This window comes from Lottia gigantea (assembly GCF_000327385.1).
Source record: "Lottia gigantea unplaced genomic scaffold LOTGIsca_4, whole genome shotgun sequence".
NCBI lineage: Eukaryota > Metazoa > Mollusca > Gastropoda > Lottiidae > Lottia > Lottia gigantea.
The window spans coordinates 1041436-1062005 of NW_008709379.1; the positions used below are offsets into that span (position 1 = coordinate 1041436).

Sequence of the window (20570 nt, forward strand, 5' to 3'; positions counted from 1 at the left end):
ATAATTGACAGTTGTCGGTTGGAATAGAGTCGACAACTCTCAAACTAGCTATCAAAAGCTGGAATAGAGCCGACAACTCTCAAACTAGCTATCAGAAGCTGGAATAGAGCCTACATCTCTCAAACTAGCTATAAGAGGCTGGAATAGAGCCGACAACACTCAAACTAGCTATCAGAAGCTGGAATAGAGCCGACAACACTCAAACTAGCTATCAGAAGCTGGAATAGAGCCGACATCTCTCAAACTAGCTATCAGAAGCTGGAATAGAGCCGACATCTCCCAAATTAACTCTCAGAGACTGTGATAGAGCCGATACTCTCAAATTAGCTATCAGAGGCTGGGATAGAGGCAATCTAGAAATGACTATAAACATTGCAATTTTAAAACTTTATTCCAAATACAGCAACAGATATCAGGTCAATCAGTTAAACAAATTTAAAAGAGACCTCGACCGGGTAGTGATCACTCACAGCATACGCCTGAAATGTACAAAATTAATTTAATTAAGTTCTAGTTTTGCTAGGTTTTTGTGATAATTTTAACAAATATTACACATTTGTTGAAGGAATAAGGAACACAGCAAACACCGACTTAGGATGGGAAATAGGAAGGTGATAAAAAATAGCTATAATTCGGTACTAGTGGGTTAAGGGTTAAAGCCGACAGCGGGCCGACTCTCGGAAGCACAGGCACAGGCTGTACAAGTGTTCTTACCTTGAGTAGGATTCGAACCCACAGCAACTAATCGCCTAGCAGACGACAATCCAACTCGCTTTTTTTTTTATCTTGTAAACAATTCAACTCGATACCGACTGAGCTATTCCACAGTTTGAGTTAGAAACCCTGAAAGGTCTGTATAAAAATTCACTTACCTCACTCTCTGTCAAGATTGGCGACTCTTCCAAATCAAATCTATCAACTTTGCCACTTCCAGGAACGATGGCATTCTGCAATTCTGTTCCAGCGACCAAAATTCTGCAAATATATTCAAAATCCATTTTAATCTGATGTCTCTAAACTGTCTTCCGTTCAAGTTACAAGAATGTGTCAACAAAGCTCATTAAAACATAAATGTTGTAAGATATGATTCAAAATGATAATATAACGTATAATAATTACTTTCATTCCGTTTTCTGTTAGTGGCTATATCAAAAATAAAAGCTAACAAAACGAAACGGAACGAAAATTTGGTCCAATTTTTATCAAAAGTGGTTTTTAACTGAATGTAAAAAAAAAACAATCGTGATATGACCTCACCTATCATAAGCATTATTCGATTTGATCTTGGTGGTAGTGTCAGCCTCGGAACCAATCACCCATAAAAATCGAGGATCGTTCTTTAGTAGAAGTTTTTCTTCTTCTGTTCTAGTCAGATAACTTCCATCAGCATTGAAATCGCCAGTCAATACAACATTCTGAAAGTATGTAATCATTGTTGTCTGTAGTCTAGAGAAAGGTTGTTAATAACAGGGTTATTGTTATTCGATTATGGCTACAGGTTTAATGGCAGAATTGTATTTTAAGAAACTTTGATGTTTCAAAAACGGTTGCAGTTAAATTATTAAAGTGGGGATATACAGAATGGGTTTATTGGTACAAAGCGTTTCGAAATAGGGCTGTTTTGACACATGTTGATTCAGAGTAGGATCAATATCCACTTAAAAGTGTAAAAATCAGTGAGACTGCCTCTGTCCAAAAGAAAAAAAACAAAACAAGGCAAATGGTCTTACTCGAGTTCCCCATCGTGCTGCCACTACATTATAAACATCTAACAGTCCATCCATTTCTTCTGGTACTTTGCCTGGTTCAATATGTATACCACACACGGCAAAAACTGAAAGCATTAAAGCAGTCATGGTTTGCCAAAACTGTGGACCTCTTCCACAAAGCGAGTTAAATAAGTCAGATGTTACCAAAAAAATTTCATTCTCTTTAACTAATTGGACAGCCATGGCTTCTCAAAATTGTGGCGCTTTACGCCTACGCTTGTCTTGAACAACAAAGATGTCTGTTTGGCCCACCACAGAAAATTGTTATTCTGTCAAACTGATTGGACACAATTTCTTATTTGTAGCACACGGGGGAATTTCTTTGAAGGGATTCAAGTTCCTGCCCTTTCCTGCACGAAGCACACCATTCTGGAAGATGTATTTTGTAACAATGCTGCACTTCGTCAACGACAATTCGAATCTAATGTACTGTACATACCGGGATAATTCTCTTTAGAGCTATGAAGATTGGGTCTCCCTTGTACTTGAATACAGAATGGTTCTCTAGAAAACACATCAGTACCATCATCTGGACCATCGTCATATTGAAACTCAGATTTTACATATACTCGATCAGTTCTGGAAATCAGAAATAAAGAGGTAGTGAGGCAAGCTTTTTCAACGGAGCTGTCTTAATCACAATCGTCAATAACACTCGAAGAAGCTTTTTAAACAAACCAGTGAATTATTACAACTCTACTTTGTGAATTCAGGTTTCTTCATCCTTGAAAGACGAGCTATTTTGTATTTCGTGGTACAGTCGACGAAGCTGTCTTTATCACCATCGACTCTTCTTTTTGAAAAGTGTATCGGGCTTATCATGTTCCTTCAACACCTTAACCACAGAAGAACCTGATATCTAGTACCAGGATGGAAATCTGCAAGGGATCTAAAGAACCTTTATAACTTACCTGAAGAAGAAAGCGTATTGTTCTTTATAAACTCCTCGTCCAAGTCGGTCGCTCATAACATATCCAAACTCAGGATTCAATCTGCGATATTGAAAAAAATAATAAAACCTTCTTTCTGCTTCTGTTTCTGTTGAAGATGGACAGATTTCAATGAGGGATATTGCCTAAAGAACGTTATCCTACTCAGTACAACTCAGTGGTTCATTTTTGTCACACTTTTAATTGATCTTTCCACCCCTCTCCCTTTTCGAAGTCCCTCTAACGCCCATAGTTTTTGTAGACAAACTTGATCACATAATACTTTTAACCCAAGTACTATTTAGAACAAATATGCATAAATTTACGATAGGGGTGCGATAATCTGTTCCTTTACCGCGGACGTAAAATGTAGGTATAAATAAAACTTGGTGGTGGTAAAAATGTCTTAAGACCTAAAAACAAGTTATGAAGACTTACTTAGTGACCATATCAAACAGTTTAATAATGGACAATCCTGCTTTATCTTTTATTTCTTGTATTAATAATACATCATAACCAGACACGATCTGAAAAACAGAGAGGCAACCTGATGTTTGTCAACTGAAAGGGATTGTAAAATGTTTTATAAATTTTGTATGAGTATCGGGGGCACTAACCGCATCAATTTGCATCATTCTAATTTTCAATCAAACGTCTGTGGTTCCTGTAATTCTACTCAACTAAGTGTTTGATGAAGTCACTTATCTCAAAATATGCATTAGAGGATATAAAGGGTGGGGGAGGGGCAAAATTTTCTTATAGGAGGTGATGCATTATCACATAAGACCCTTCGTGATCATCAAACACATCATTTTGTCACATGTTTCTCTTAATACAGACTTTATTTGTAATAGTCGTGATGGAGAATAAAAAATACTAATAATGTACGGTAATTATATCAGGTGTAGTTGTCAATTGATTTGTATATTATAATCTGGATATTTATTGATACAGCCAGCATTCTCTGTTTATTTAAACTGGTGGTCGCGGGTTTCTATATTAGTTTTTTCTGTATCTATATTAAAACGTGAAACAATTAAAATATTCAGAGAATGTATTAAAACAATGGGATAGGATGACATTAATCTATATTAAAATTGTGTTTAATTTACTGTATAGAAAATAAACAGTGTTTGAAAGCAGGTCCGTAACCAGACTTGATTGTTTGGAGGGGCAAGTAATATATCCAGAGGGGCAAAATATGGTGTTTAATTGCAGTAATGGAGTAAGTCGGGCCTGGTTTGAAAAACGATAGAAAAATAAAAAAACAACTATATTTTACAGCGACAACAACTTAGATTCACCAAGGATCCTTTCTACCAGCTGGCATTTCAAACCGCTTGGCATTGATCTTTGTGTGCCTTGTGTGAGGAATATAGAGGTTTGCTGTGCCGCTTTATGATTCTACATTGTTCTTTACTGCTGGACTAGAAACAATCAATCTAAAATTAATTTATATGACCTCATAAAATGCCATGCGTGGGTTAATGAACCGATTTTAGTGTTGTGGTTGACCAAGGGTCCTTTCTACCAGCTGATTCATGACCAAACCTTTTTGTATTTGTGTGCCTTTAGATATTGCATCATATAGAAACAAGAGACATGCCGAAGCTATGCCGCTATATATTTCTATATTGTACTATATGACTGGACTAGAATCAGTCTGAAATAAATTTATATGATCTCATCAAATGCCAGGCTGTGTCGGTTAATTTTGTTGTGCTGAAATATCTAATTGACATTAAAAAGATAAAAACCTCTAATAATAATTCATCAACAAATTGATCAACAAATTCTTCCTTCGAGTAAATGGAATCAGGTGATATAGTACTCCATATATGGTTTTTCACAAATAAACCAATGTCTGTATAAATTTTGACTTTGGGTAATCATATTAAATATTGGATTGCAGAAAAGTTCATTTTGATTTCGGTGCTATCATTAGACAACTTTATTTTTGACTGGCGAAATACGATGCGATACCGCTTAAATCTAACCTTGTTCCAGATCATTATTAACATTTTAATGCATATAGCACCAATATTAGCATCAATAAAAAAAGACTAATCGTAATATATGCTTATTCACATAAGGCCTTTAGGTTTAGTGGAATTGCATAAGCAACAGACGTCAAACTGAAACTTGGAAGTGTGCAAATTGATGCTATCGGTGTCCCCGATACACATAAAAAAATTTGAAAAAAACTTTACAATCCCTTTAGGATATCGACAGTGATAACTACATTTGAGAATATAAGGCAGTGAAGACAGTACAAACATTTAAGATTTGTTATTGGTTAATTCTATAGGAACCCTATGATATGATGATAGCTAAGTATTCTGATATTTTCACATAAAGCTCATAACTAGTCATATCATTGTAAAAATAAAGTTGCCAAAGGACAAATCATGGTATCTGAAAAGGATAATTTGGTCTAGACAGATTTTTTCTTGATTTTCATTTACCGCCCAGGGTGAAATTGATTTTGTTAAAAGTTCAAGATTATGACAAAAGTTTCATGGACATAATCCTCCGATTTATTTATTTATTTATTTATTTATACCTAGTTAACAACAGTTTATAGTAGACCAGATATAATCTGCTAAACAGAAACTATATTGATGGTAAAACAAGTTACTTAGACGAATAGATCCTTTGTAAGCTGTTTATCTTACAAAAACTACTAGAGTTCAAAACGGTACCACGGGGCTTGAGATAAGGGCCAAAAGGTTCGATAGACCTATACGACTCTGATTAAAAATTAAGATATGATATGAAACTTCTTATGCATTGAAATATATGATAGTCTAAATCTGAAAATTGAGTAAAGATAATGTGAGGGCAATTCTCATTTGTCTAGCTTAATAAAATATTTATCTATCTGGCTAAGAAGACGTATTCTAACGAATAGGTTGGAGGCCCTAGGAAACCATTGTTCGGAAGTCCCTAGAGCTGTTCGGATTGTTCCTGCTTGCCGACAGTTCTTCATTGTAACTTAGAATCAAATAAACTTACCTTTGCAATCCTCTCTGCAACCACAAGTTTGTTCATCTTTGACTTACCAAAAGTCTTTATATTGAAGGAACCAATACGTAGTGGAGTTTCGACAGTCGCTGGCTGTAGGAAGCTGGCAGCACAGCATGATGATACTAGCAACGCCACAAGATACATGCTTGATGTTTTCAGATAAGTTGAAGAGCTATCCAAGTGATAGACAAAACCAAAGTAAAAGTACTCAATCACCGTGGGTATTTATTAGTATTAATTGTAGACGCGGTTATTTATTCTGGATGATCGAGTAAACACCTGGCATTTTTTCAGTTTTTATTTGCTTTTCACGTCACTATGCCAGGTAGATTATTAAATATTACTTTTAAAAATATTTATCAAACTGTTCAATGCAATACGAGCTTGATGTTCCTTCTTTTTTCCAAACCCTGACTGCGTGTGGGTTTTTGTCCTTGTATCACGAAATCCAGCGTTTTAATTGGATTGTACGCTAACGAACAGAGCTAATCAGAGACAATGTCTATAACCATCATGGCCACAAAGCCGAAAACTCTTCATGGTTTACAGACTTTCTGTAACGTGGCGTAAAGTTCAATGAAATCGCTGCATTTACAAACTCTCGTGATACAAGAAAAGAGCTTAAATAACTTTTGAACAACATATGGAAATTTGTTGGAGAAAAGTGATTGGAAAATTAAAGATGGGTTCCCTTATTTTCATTTATAAAAGCGAAAATGCTAATATTCATATGAATATAAAGTAGTGGTGTTCTTATGACCAGGAAAAATACCAGTTTGTCTCACATGTCCATAATTAATTCATAACTAGCTAAGTTAAAAGAAAATTATCAGCAGAATGCCAATGAGTGACCGGTCAAGAAAGGTAAAAAAGTCTTTTTGGACATTTATGACTGGTTAAAACTATATGCAATAAAAACATAAAGATATGATTAAGAATACATGATAATTCATTAAAAACACGAATTAATCAAATAGTTTGCTTACTTTGACACTAAAAAAATAAGGAACCCCATCTTTAACGTGTTCTGGGTGCATAATTATGCAGTATTTCTTGTCCCCCCGACATTCTAAAGCTGTGTCCCAGAGACAGGGTAACATTTTCGCCTCCCTAAAAATTGAATCAATGTTTTCATACTCCTCCATCCATCAATCAAACGACCTCAATGTGGCATCACATGACCAATCTGATGTTGGCAGAATGTTGGTGATATCTGTATACACTGACCATCATAACAACATCCTCCAACAAGCAACAACTGTCTCTACATTGGTCAACATGTCTCCAACATCGTGATGAAATCTAGAACGTTGGAGAAATGTTGATATTATCACCGCGTCTTTAATGAAAATGAAATGAGTTCTTGTGGACATGAATAAAATGTACTTTAAGCAGACTGAAGAAAGTTCATTGGAATTAGCGGTGACTTTCCCTTACAGCTCGTAGAATTTGAGTGTAGATGACAATTAGAATTTTAATCTTTGAAAAATATGTAATCTGATATATATAAAGACTTCTTAATTTAAATTTTATCCCGAGGAAATATTTTATGTAGGATTAAGTCGATCACGGAGAAAAACGAAACGAAATAATAAGTAGCAGTATTTTTAATTATCTTGTACGAAACCGCTCTGTATCACCCACAAGACTGTTCATAACAGAATTTAAAAATGGATTTATATTCTTCATTAAACATAAGAAAAGCTCTAAATATTGAAACAGTGATATGCAGATAAAGCCCTGTATCAACATGTATTATGTAATATATACGCGGATTATCGCAGTCATAATCGGTAATAGAGGAACAATGGTGTTGCACGACCACTTAATATACACAAATACACATAAATACCCACGATGATCTGGATATTTGATTTGAACATTCATCGAACACGTATACGTGTTTGCCCATGACTTTTTGGCAATATGAGTATGTCATTATGACAATTAGAATTAAAATAAGACCAAACTTTCGTTCCGTTTTTCATTAGCTTTTATTTTAATATAGCATCTTCAGTTGGGGTCTAACGACAGCCCTCTTGGACGTTCGTCAAATTGACCTATTGACCTAATAAGACTCTAACTGAAGTAGCTATATTAAAATAAAAGCTAATACAAAAACGGAACGAAAGTTTGGTCTAATTTTAATTAAACTGATACATTGTCATAATGACATGCTCATATTGCCAAAATGTGAAAAAGGCATGGCCAGCTAATAGGGTATCCTATCTTATATTTTAATTACATATACTAAATTATAAGAATTCTTGGCGTTAAAATCACAGATAAATTTCTGATGCAGGGATTTATTTTCTTTAAAAATTTAAGGAGAGGGTATTATAGGCGAAAGCCTGTTCCCCAATCCCATTATGTCAATAAATATTGTTTATAAAAAAAAATATTTGAAAAAAAGCTAATAAAAAAACGGCCCGAAAGTATGTTATGAGTCTTATGCTACAGCTGTAATCCACCAGGGGCCTGGTTTTCGAAAGTATCTTACGACTAAGACACGTCTTAAGATGGTCTTACGACATATCATAGTCGTAAGATAGGTTTTCGAGAGTGTCCTAAGTTACGATAAATCATAAATTTCATCGAAATCTTAAGACACCTCTCGACCTGTCTTAAGATTGTCTTATGATTATGATAAAAGTTATGATGGACTTATGATTATCATAAGAGCTTCGATATCACGTGAATAAAAGAATATGCCTGCTGTTTACAGCACATTCGACAACAAGCTGAAAACTTACGCCGAAACAGAGTATTTCGAGACAGAAATAACCCACTAGACTACATGGATGATGAACAAAAAGTATGCAGATATATTTTTTCACGCCCAATTATACTAGATTTATGTAGAATGTTCCGAACAGCCCTAGCAAGGACAACAGCAAGATCTCGTGCCTTTCCTGTTTCATTCCAAATCATGGTTGCACTCAGATTTTATGCCACTGGAAGCTTTCAGATGGTCAATGCTGATGTCCATAACATATCTAGACCAAGTGTATCTTAAATAACACGTGATGTAACTGCATGTTTAAAGAGGGTTTGTAATGACTATATAAAGATGCCAACTGACCAGTCTGGACTTCGCAACATCATGAGAGGTTTTCATGAAAAAACAGACTATCCAAGTGTAGTCGGTGCTATTGATGGTACACACATACGTATAAAGGCTCCAACAGAGGATGAACATCTTTATGTAAATAGAAAAAGCTACAATTCTATTAATGTTCAAGTAGTTTGCGATTCAAATATGAAGTTTTCTTTTTAGCACTGTTTGTTACTACATTGCTGTGTCGGCTGAAAAGTAAGGACTTATTCTTCTCCACTTCGTCTATCAAAATTTGAATCTCCTGCGATGTAAAATTCGGACTTTTTCTCTTCTTATTATGTATAATAAATATAAATGTATTATTTCTATCCTTATAGAGTACTTTCTCAAAGCATTTGCACGAGCATTTCGTTAAGCGGTTACATGTACACGATGTCTCACATCTTAAAAGTATTCACAATTAGATAACAAACACATCATGTAAGATAATAAATAAACACAGAGTTCGAGAATGTAAAAGTATAATAAATATACAAACTAAATTCAAACAAATGATCAAACTACGATTTTAATTCATTTTCATATAAAATTTAATGTTGATAATATATTTTGTAAGTAATAACTATAAATTTTTTTTATAGTAAATGTTATCACTTATGACAGTCATAAGAGCATCTCAGATATGATTATCGTAAGACAGCTTTGATTTACATTCTATGACATGTCGTATGGTAGTCATAAGATAGTCTTAAAATTTGTCTTAAGATATATCTTATGACGTTTCTTGCGATACTTTCGAAAACCAGGCCCCAGCTTTCTAAATTAAAATAAAAAAAACAGCATACACTGTTTTTATATAATATTTACCATGTCATCAATTTACAATCGTTATTTATCACCCAACTAATACGGATGTACGTGTCTGATAAATCCCTCCACGCATCTCAAGGTAGCCGCGGTGGTAGTTTCCCCCTGTGAATGATGCATATTATAGAGCAGGATGGGGCGTCACAGCCCTCTCATCACTACGCCTGTGTGTTTACCTTATATCATTTTCGAGAGATATGATTACATCTTGACCTTTGACCCTAAGGAAGCAAGTAAAGACAAGCCAGGTAAGTTACTACTGCGGATATTTTAACCTAAACACCTCAAGGCAATGAATCATAAAAGGTTCTAATTATTGCTTATGCTCATTTTTGTCATGTACATGTATATTCATGCTGTAATATTCGTACTGGTTGCTCGAAAACGAGCGTGGAGGGTAGTATCAAAACTCTACCTGATAGTTGTCTCAAAGGGAGGCTATCCCTTTTTTTATTTACAGCAAATTGAAGGGAATTTAAGCATTAACTCTAATTTTTCTGATCTTGATATTTCTTACGAAGAAAGCAAATGTCTTGCAATGTGTAATCAAAATGAACATTTCTAAGGACAGCATTAATCCCCTCTTTTTCGTAGTTAACTACCGAGGTACAGTATGCAGCTAATGGGACTTGGGTTTATTGTCTTAAACGAAAAATAGACATCTCTCCATGTTAACCACCCGACCAACATCAGAAAGATAATCTAAATCGCGAACTATGTGCGGACAACACCCAGAATATTAGGGTGAGCAGTCATGTGTCTTCTTCGAGATATTTTGACGATAGAACACGTAGCGTATCCATGACTGCCTCTGAAGCCAGAGTGGGACTGTGGAAAAATGGTGGCCTTTTTTATGGCAAGTTTCATGGGTCAGGGTCATAAATAAAGAAAATAATTTAAATTTCAGTGCTTCTGAATTATTGAGAAATGCAAATTCTTAACATTGCATTGAATGTAAGCACGACGTAAAACTCCAATCATTGCATTGACAATAAAATACAAAGAAGGGGGACTTTTTATTAAACGAATATTCATATTCAAAGACATAGCCTTAAACTAACTTAAACTTCAACTGGGCCTAATCAAACAAAAATGATTGTATTTAGGTCAAACCGATAGAGTTTTACATAATGCAGACAGACGCCATTATCAGCTGATGTATAATATAGTACATGACATATATTAGACAATACCCAGCTTGACTCGTATTCAAAGTAAGTTTTTGTGTGTTTTCAGATAGGCCTCAAAGCAATGTGCCTCTTGCGACTGAACCTAAGGCATTAGCTAGAGGTGGTGGGGGAAAGGCGAAAAATGGATCGTCTCCTGAAAAAATTCTGACAACCGACCAAACTAAACACCATACACCATTACCCCTCCGATATATTACTTGTCCATCCGAAAACTCAAGTCTGACTATGGGCTTGCATGGGCATTAGCTAACACTGTTTTCACCCTTCTGTAAGGTAGTATTGTATGTCATAGCGAGCGATTAGATACTCATGTATAGTACTACTAAACACATAATACTTATAGATATCTTATAAGATATCTCTGATAACCCGACTACACTTAATTTCACAGTTTTATTCACGCTCCTCAATTTTACACACGAGATTTAGATGTCGTTACTGCTTCGGTAACACTAGAATTCGCGGCTCACACTGTTTCTGGTACGTCCTTGATTGACACAGGCCTGAAGTTACAGGCGGGCAAATCAGCCGACCAATTTCATTACTGCAACCAAATACTATACACCATTGTCCCTCAGCCTGGATTAACTTCGGTATTGCTTTTGGAACAAGTACGCATGTCTCACCACTGCCTCAACAGCAATCTCTCATACAATGATGTCGTTCCTTGCATTCCTTGCAGAGATGGAAGGGGACAACTATTCTGTATTTAAACTAAACTTTACCACATTACAACCACTTACAGAACACTAGACTGCGATTTATTACCACTTGTACGGTACGGAACACAAGACAACGTTGTTCTTGTTGCATTCGAAACACCAGACTGGGATGTTCTTATCACTGACAATCAGACTGTTTTTCCTGGTGTTAGATTTGGAATAGAATTGATATATTCTGGTTGTCGACGTTTAAATTATGAAATGAAAACAGGGGATAATATATACAGATTATAATCGCGACCGAATAATAGTATTTTACAGTGGTCAAAATGATCTCTCAATTATTCATTCGCCCCTTTTACAATTACAATTATGATTTCTTGTTGTTTACCTAGAAATATCATTGGACGTCTTGAAATCCCCAAAAGTATTCATGCGCCTAAGATTATTATATGATGATCCCTTCCTGTAAAAGAGTCGTTATAATGTGATCATGGCTTCCTGTCCAGAGTTAAAATAGCGAAAGCGAAATTATTGATGAGAGATGTAATAAACTGGTTTAATATTCAATTTAAAGCTTTAAGTGATGAGCAAACAGAACAGGTGTCCAGTTTGGGGATGTAATTGTTTCGTGGCATAAAATCTGGACCCAATATATAAGATGCAGTCTAGATACCGACGGATATAAAACGTATTCGTATTGCGCTAGACGGTTCTATTTTACCCATCGCATAGTATTGTGGTATGAGTGGAGCACTAGAAGAACTATATCAGAAACATTAGATATCGATTGCTAAATTTACTTCGATCAGTGAAAATAAATCTCACAGTAACAGCTGTTGATGGTCAATATCTATTTGTAGAAGAATAGAACTCTATCAGCCAGTCTTTAGCGTAAAGATTAATTTGTGTTGCTAGCGTAAAGATTAATTTGTGTTGCAGAACGCCAGCGCAATTGCTTGGTCTTTATAGAAATGCTGCATCTGTGTTGTACATCACAAGAGCAACGTTATGGTAGGCCTACTGCTAGTGATCTCGTCTACTAACTTACTAATATTTCAATCGGTCGGTCATCGTATTCAATGAAGGGACATTATTTAGTTCGCGCTCCAAATCGAATTCAACCTATCAACTATATGAGCTGTAAAACTTGTCTGTGTGTGATGAACATATTCAAACATCCATTAGAAATTCATACCGCTGTAAATTTGAATTTTGATTGGTTAGCATGAATAATAACGACACCATGTCAAAGTTCAATAGTCCAAAGTCCAAAATCAGGAGAGTAACTTGCGTTTTAAAGACTGTGTACCGAGGACGCTGAGAGCATGAATTTGCACCAATCTAATTTTCAACCCGACATATGTGGTTCTCGCAATTCCACTTGAACTTAGCAATTTATGACGTGACTGTGGCAGAAGCATCTATGAATAAATTATTTCTAAGCATCTTTTGTGATAATCATATATTATTCGGCAATTACCGGAACCACAGACGTCTAGCAGAAAATTGGAATTTTGAAAATAGAAGCCATAAGTGGCAGATGAAAAGAGCAAGAAAAACTCCTTACATTTACTTTATTTTATTTTTACCTTACACTTTCGACTATTTCTTTCACTATACTGTGACTTCAAAAATTAGTTTATCCCAATATAAAAGTGAAACGAATGCTTATTAAATCCTTTCAAAACCTAATTTGGAAATCTGAAAATTAACATATTTGACAGGATCACTTGAAATAGTCTGTGATATTTCACAAATCAATTGGTTTCTGTGGAGAGAATCGAGAAGTGTTGATATCTAATTGGTTTTATCTGACACGGTTCTTGAGATTTGGTTGAACTAATTCAATATTACTTTTCAATATCTCCAAGACCTTATTGTTCTCTGAACTTGGTTATTATGGTTATTACGGTAGTTTGGATAGTTTTTACTTGGATAGTTGTTTTAATTTTTGGGATAGAATTCTATAATTAAGTCGCATTTAATTCTGAATAATGTGGTGGATCTATCAAATGATTGAACAAGTGTTTGGTGTTGTTGTTTTGTTTTTTTCATAAACCAAAAATAAGATAGGAGTCAGTGAGTTTTGGACTAAGAGAACCTTCAAAATACACAAGTTATCCGCTGAAACTGGTTTTTGAAAAATATTCCAAAAATATTACCTTCTATTTTCAGGAAGGAAGGAGACTCGTCTTTAATCTTCTGAGAAATTCGTTTATAACAAAGCGTCAGATCTACCAGTATCACGTGATCATGGATAAGATACCCCCAGCAGCGTCTGGTGCCAAGAGCGCCAAGGAATTTCTTCACGAGAAGGCGTTTGTTAATGGAGAATGGATTTCAGCGAAATCAGGGGCCACGTATGAAGGTAGTATGATAGTTAATTTTCACCTACCAATATCCAACAACTATTGGGAACGGGTAAATATTGGGATGGATGTCGTTCTAATCTTGCAACGGTTCCCAATCTATTGGTGCCTTCAATGACCCTATGGTATAGAGCACGTTCATATCAGCTCCATTTAATGTGTTTTGTACATCTAAAACAGCATTCCATAAGTTTATTTAACTAGCAACATATTGTCAATATGTAGAAGTTAAAACCTTTAACACTATGATAACGTTGCATTGCGCCGATTTTCCCTGGCGGTAATCAATCGATAACTGCCAAAAAATATGTCTCTTTCCTATTAATATATACATGAGCTCTTTATTGTATTGTCTCAATTGATGGTTACGACTAATGCGACCCACAATGGTTTAATGTGTTCACCATCAAATGCCTTTCCAGTAACGAACCCGAGTAACCAGGCAGTATTGGGAGTGGTACCTGATATGAATGACCAGGACACTAAAGCGGCTATAGAGATCGCATATAAAACCTTTCAGACGTGGAAAAATACCACAGCTAAAGTGAGTTAGGATGTATTTCTATTCATATAGGATTATATCCCCCACCTCCTCGACTGTCGTGGTAAAATTATCTTCGCTGCATAATGATACGTGGCACAGGAGCAGAAAGTTTCAGTTCGTTTCCTTTGTTATGCCTCTATATTTTATTGTAATTTTTTTCTCTAGGAAAGAAGTAATATACTCCGGAGATGGTTTGAACTCACATTAAAACATAAAGAAGAATTGGCCAAATTAATCACAGCCGAAATGGTGAGTAACGTTCCTGTACGACATAATACAGTTCTAGAAGTACATGCCAGGTACAGACACCTGTGCCACCTGTGCATACTTATACATGTATATTCAACTTCCCTTCGCGTACCTTTGTCCAAAACGACCCTAAATTACGAGGGTCAAAGAACACTTTGAAAACGAAGGTTTCACAAGAGGGTAAATGCCTGTGGACTTGGTTCAACTAGTTCCTATGGTAGCTGAACCAATATTCAACACTGTTCCGAAGCTGTTCTTGAAAGCTATACGGCCCTTACTTTTGATTTATTTTCAGGGCAAACCAATGGCTGATAGTACTGGAGAAGTAGGATTTGGTGCTCAGTTTATTGAGTGGTATTCAGAGGAGGCTAGAAGAATTTATGGTGACGTCATTTCCTCAAGTAATCCAAAGAGACGTCTGTTGGTTCTGAAACAACCGATAGGTGTCGCTTGTATGATCACACCGGTATGTCTCAGGATACGATTTGCATTGGGCCATTAAAGCCAGAGTTTGATGTCTTATACATCAATTGTTTAGATGAATTGTAATATTTTGACCCACGTGATGATTCGCAATATCTGAGAGCATTGCCAATTTCCATCGGTGTACCAGCATTACTGGGGTTGGGGCAATAGCACCAGACATTTAATAACTCAATGGTTTGAAAATTGAAACTGGAGGATGGCTGAACCCTGTCTCTCCCCCGTAGAAACGCCACTATGTAGCACGTCTACGTCTATGTCAACGGCAACGTAAAGGTAGTCTTCTAATTGCAATGAATATAATTTTAGTAACAGTGACAATACGAACTGAAACAAAAACTTTCGTTCATCATTCTTAGCTTTTTACTATCACTTTACAATTTTTTAGTGGAATTTCCCCAATGCTATGATAACAAGGAAGGCATGTGCTGCTATCGCTGCTGGTTGTACTGTTGTTATAAAACCTGCTGAAGATACTCCTTATTCTGCTCTGGCTCTCTGTGAGGTTAGTAGATGTATTTTTGTTTTCAAATTCTCATATAGTACGTCCAAATTAAGTAGAAATATGTCCTCTGGGTATTGCTTTAAAGTACCGAGTAAAATTAAGGTACAATGATAACATAATCTTTATGTAATGTTTAGTGGTTTAATCTTGTTTTCTGAGAAGCTTCTTCGACAATCTCCGATAAAGACAAAAGCAGTATCATTATAAAACCTGTTAGCAATTCAATAGTTTCCTCTTTTGCTTCTTGATTTCTCATAAATCACTAAAGGGTACCTTGTATTGTGTTAAACAGATTCTATGAAGAAGTCTTATATTTCTGGTCTAGTCCTTTTCCGTTTGATTCTTTGGAATCGGTAATCCTTGGGAGTTTCAGTAGAGCTCAATCTGTTGCAGAGCGCTAGCAGAACTTTAAATGTAGGTCGTTTGCTTTTGAATGCATGTTTTTAATCGTACTGTATTGGTTTGCATTCAGTTAGCAGCAGAAGCTGGTCTACCACCAGGTGTATTAAATGTGGTGACATCCTCCAGAAACAATGCTCCTAAAGTAGGTCAGACAATGTGTGAGAGTCCACTGGTGACCAAGATTTCTTTCACCGGTTCCACGGCTACTGGAAAGGTATAATTGATAACAGCTTTCTCTTGACCCCGTGACAAACCTCATTAATACCGTCCACTGCAGAACCCTTATTAGTACTCATAGTCCGAACTTTTACATATACGACCAGACAAAACACCCGAATCCGCTAATAATAATATTACTGGATCTAATCCTCTATGTTAATGCCTTGGTGTGAACTTCTCGGGTACTTCAGAAACCCTACGTTCACCTGCCCCCTACTACAAATCGGCAATTAAAATATCTTACCGAAGATTTTGATTATTAAACTGCACTCTACTCCAATGATCCAAGAATTGCAGGAATATCACTTGAGTTTAAGTTCAGAAAATAAACAACGGACACAAGTTCAGCGTGTGCTGTTTATCCTATCAATTACCCCAAACTTTAACTTGTGATGCTAGAACACGAGATGCTAACTGATAACACAAATATTTCAATACACTTTCAGATTTCTTACATTTAGTTCATCAACCAAAAGATATTATTTAAAAATTCGTCATTCACAATTGAAATTCCACAAACCCGCTCTTTGTTTTCCCATAAATCTCAAGATCTGTGTGATCTAGGTATCAATAGAGACAATGTTCGCAACGCAATCATTCCATACATTTTCAGATATTGTTACGCCAATCAGCTGATACAGTAAAAAAGACATCAATGGAGCTTGGTGGCAATGCTCCCTATATAGTGTTTGATAGTGCTGATTTAGATGTAGCTGTGAAAGGAACTATTGGTAGTAAATTTAGGTGTTCTGGGCAGGTAAGAGATTTGCTTAAATTTCGAATAAATTCCTAATGAAACATGCAGTTTCCCGAAAACGCGAAACAATCCTTTGTATCATCGCCCTTTAAACCACGTTACTTATGAATAAATAGATGTGACTGTCCAAGTATTTCGTTTAAGGCGACAAATTTTAGGTTGTGTGTATTCATTTATCCATTTGCCTATAGTTTATCTATAATCTATAATCTTCCGTCATAGGGGTATGACAAGAACAATCTTCCCCTGTTCGTTCTCACTGTTCCAAACACTCATCTTCTCTTTACAATTCCCACCATGTCAAACGATCAAAATGTTGGTTTTATGTTTCAGACCTGTGTCTGTGCCAACAGAATACTCGTCCATGAGAAGATTTATGACGAATATCTGAAGAAACTGGCAGAAACAATGAAAGCTGAACTTAAAGTGGGTGATGGGTTCGAATCCGATGTAAACCAAGGTCCATTGATAAATTCCAAGGCTGTAGAAAAGGTAGGACTTGTTCTTCCTGAATTTGTCGCATGATAGTAGATTAGAATATTGAAATCCGACTGATCTAAGGTTTTGCTTTACTCCCTGAAGAGCCAAACTCAGCGACCCATATCTCTTTCAAGATTAAAACTGCGACGTCTGGTCCGTAAACTATATCGTTGTTGTTACCGATTGCACATCTTATCTTTTGGTCAATATGATTCGCGTATCCTATTTCTAGCATGGATGAGAGACGCATATTATGTTCTTGATATATTGGACTTGTATATAACAATTGCAGCTGTTCCTTGTTTGTCAAAAATCAAACGATCAAGTTCCACCCGTACACATGTATATAACAACGTGTTTCCGGGTTGATCTCTCGGTGCTCAGTGGTCGATCCATAAAATTCCTATCCGTTTCATTTCATTTCCTTAGGTCCAAAGTATTGTGGACGACGCCGTTGCTAAAGGAGCTCGTGTTGTGATGGGTGGAACCAAAGGTGACAAGGGAGGTAACTTCTACAATCCTACTCTGTTAGCAGACGTCACAACCAACATGAGATGCGGGAAAGAAGAAATTTTTGGCCCTGTAGCCCCGATTTTCAAGTAAGACTTATTTCTGTCACCTTTCTTCAATAGATCCACGAAAGCCACGAAATGATTCGGAAACTAATCCTCCACTGTTGTTTGTATTATTTTCAAAGGTATTGTGAAGAGATTTTCTAAATTTGTTATATTGTGTAGGCCTATCAGGGACAGTGATAGCACCAATTTGTCAATATCTAAATGTCGATTTACGATTAATAGTAACTTATATTTTTCAGATTTAAAACAGAAGACGAGGCTGTTGCCATTGCAAACGCCACAACATCAGGATTAGCAGGTAAATAGGAATTATATACATTGCTTGTAAAAGTGCCTCTGATTGGCGGGGTAGTGATATAAATAGCTTAGCTTCACCAATACGCGACCTTTTCATATTTAATATGTCTCGTAAAATTACGATGAAGACAGAAATAAAATAAAATATGAACAAAAGTAAATTGTAATCTAATGTTAATTTGGATTAAAGATCATTAAAGATCAGTTTAGTGCGGAAATGCATGTCTTGAGTGACTTGTCGAGTAAAATAGTTGAGCCCCCCAATAAAAACAACGAGACAATATTCCGATCTATTTCAGGTTACTTCTATTCTAAAGATATCAGTCAAATCTGGAGAGTGGCTGAGAGACTGGAGTATGGTATGGTAGGGGTTAATGAAGGGGTCATATCCTGTGTCGAGGCCCCGTTTGGTGGGGTGAAGGAGTCAGGGTTGGGTATTGAAGGAAGCAAGTATGGGATCAACGAATATATTGAACTGAAATACGTCTGTATGGGTGGCATAGAATGAGATGGTTGTATTGACTGATTATGAATCAAAATGAATAAATATACTTTCTGTCATTGTTTATCTCCATTACTATGACCCATTAGTTAAAAGTCGATGCCGAATATTCTGGCTGAAGGGGTTAAAAAGAAAATGAAGGTAGAATGCAGCAACTCTTTTTCCGTTTTATATCGACAAAAAAATGGCCTAGTGTAGATTTTTTAATCTTTGACACAATCTCCAAGCTATTTGCTTTGTCGGTAGCAGAACTTTGGATTGCATCGGGTGGGGGCCACTTTATGGAGATGAAGCTTGCGTCGAATATTCTTTTAATATTTGGGGGGGGGGGGTCTTTTTTTTTATATAGATATAGGCCTATGTAACCAAACATATAAGTAGGCTGCTATCTGAGTTTCGACGGATTATTCCGTATTTTGCGTGTGAATTATACTGATTGATGTTAAAATAAAACTTGTGATTCTCAAGTTAAAATGCTTCAGAATGGTTTAAAAACAGTAATCAAGGGGAGGTTATGCAGATCAGTAATTCAGACCACAGCAAATTGTACGTAGGCTAAATAATCCTCCACCATAGAAGAGTAGATTGCCTAAAATGGCGGCTTTGTTTTGATAAATCTTGGAATTAAAATTAGTAAATAGTTGATCGTTTTACAATTATTAAGGCTGAATTTGGCAATTTGCCATTGCATTTGATGCCAGAGATGGCAAATTTACAAATGTCAGACCTCAATTTCAGGATTGCGTCCTTTGATTTGTGTATTCAGAGTAAGATTAACCAGCGTGGCGATATTGACAACTGTCAAAATGGAAATCACGTTGAATTCAGTAGTTCTACATCGTTTCTGAAGTTAGCAAGGGCTGGCTTTTATTACTCTGAGGCAGAAGAAGTTAAATGTTTTCAATGTGGAGTAGAATACAACTCGTGGGATAAGGAATCTCCTGTTGCAGTTCACAGAATTCTCAATCCTGATTGTCCTCTTCTGGATCCAAACAAACAGGATGCTGTCACTGAAACATTGTTCAAAGTACCAGCTACTCCTTCACCAGCAGATTCCAGAACTTACAATGATTCATGCTGCCATTCACAGCAACCCTCTGATGATGAAGCCACTCCTGAGGAAGTTCCAGTTCTTCAAAATGACAGAAATTTGAATCAGTGTGATAATGGATCTACATCTGAGAGTAATTTTCAACGAGATGAAACCCCTCCCACTTATACTACAGAATCAATGGTTGATAGATCAGAAGTTGAAAATGTCAGACGTAATTTGTTTCCGGGAGCAGACAACGTAGCTAGGGTAAACCCAGATGATCATAATTTGACTCTCTTGGCCAACCTCGCCAATGTTAATAATCTATTTCCAAGCCTAAGACTGAAATGGAAACACAGTGATGATAATACTGGAAGAATTTTTCATCCTAAAGTTGGGAACAAGAAACTAATGGTACGAGAATCATTTCGCATTTTAACGTATCCTGACCCCACAGACCCGAAAGCTGAAGAATGGGCGAGAAATGGATTTATGTTTCGCAAAAGAAATGTTGTACGTCAGTATGAAGCAGATTGTATTAAATGTGTGTATTGTGGAGGCTGTGCCTCATTTAATGAAAATAATGTAGAAAAAATTCATAAAAGAATCTCACCAAAAGGAGGATATATTTGTCCTATGATAAGTGG

At 36.1% G+C, this 20570-nt stretch overlaps 2 protein-coding genes across 2 annotated transcripts; one reads left to right on the plus strand and one right to left on the minus strand.

Annotated features, from left to right (window-relative positions):
* Window positions 1–425: 425 nt before the first annotated feature.
* Window positions 426–5869, minus strand: LOTGIDRAFT_105537 (hypothetical protein; the record flags this gene model as incomplete). The annotated part of the gene is made up of 8 exons (XM_009059644.1): window positions 426–479; window positions 873–975; window positions 1258–1415; window positions 1731–1868; window positions 2255–2348; window positions 2681–2761; window positions 3137–3225; window positions 5714–5869. 8 exons carry the CDS (start codon window positions 5867–5869, stop codon window positions 426–428), a joined length of 873 nt encoding a protein of 290 aa, XP_009057892.1.
* A 4009-nt stretch (window positions 5870–9878) lies between these two features.
* LOTGIDRAFT_209552 (hypothetical protein) lies at window positions 9879–18954 on the plus strand. Its single transcript, XM_009059645.1, has 12 exons — window positions 9879–9898; window positions 13681–13873; window positions 14297–14418; window positions 14584–14667; window positions 14963–15133; window positions 15539–15655; window positions 16128–16271; window positions 16890–17033; window positions 17367–17525; window positions 17943–18112; window positions 18331–18389; window positions 18688–18954. The coding sequence occupies exons 2-12, from the start codon at window positions 13759–13761 to the stop codon at window positions 18894–18896; spliced, it is 1494 nt and encodes a 497-aa protein (XP_009057893.1). The 5' UTR covers window positions 9879–9898; window positions 13681–13758; the 3' UTR covers window positions 18897–18954.
* Window positions 18955–20570: the final 1616 nt, after the last annotated feature.

Excerpts from the sequence above, each read along its gene's own strand:
- LOTGIDRAFT_209552 (XM_009059645.1), top strand. The coding sequence starts at position 13,759 with ATGGATAAGATACCCCCAGCAGCGTCTGGTGCCAAGAGCGCCAAGGAA. Across the intron at positions 13,874-14,296 it reads ATCAGGGGCCACGTATGAAG|TAACGAACCCGAGTAACCAG; the intron begins GTAGTATGATAG and ends ATGCCTTTCCAG. Across the intron at positions 18,390-18,687 it reads CACAACATCAGGATTAGCAG|GTTACTTCTATTCTAAAGAT; the intron begins GTAAATAGGAAT and ends GATCTATTTCAG.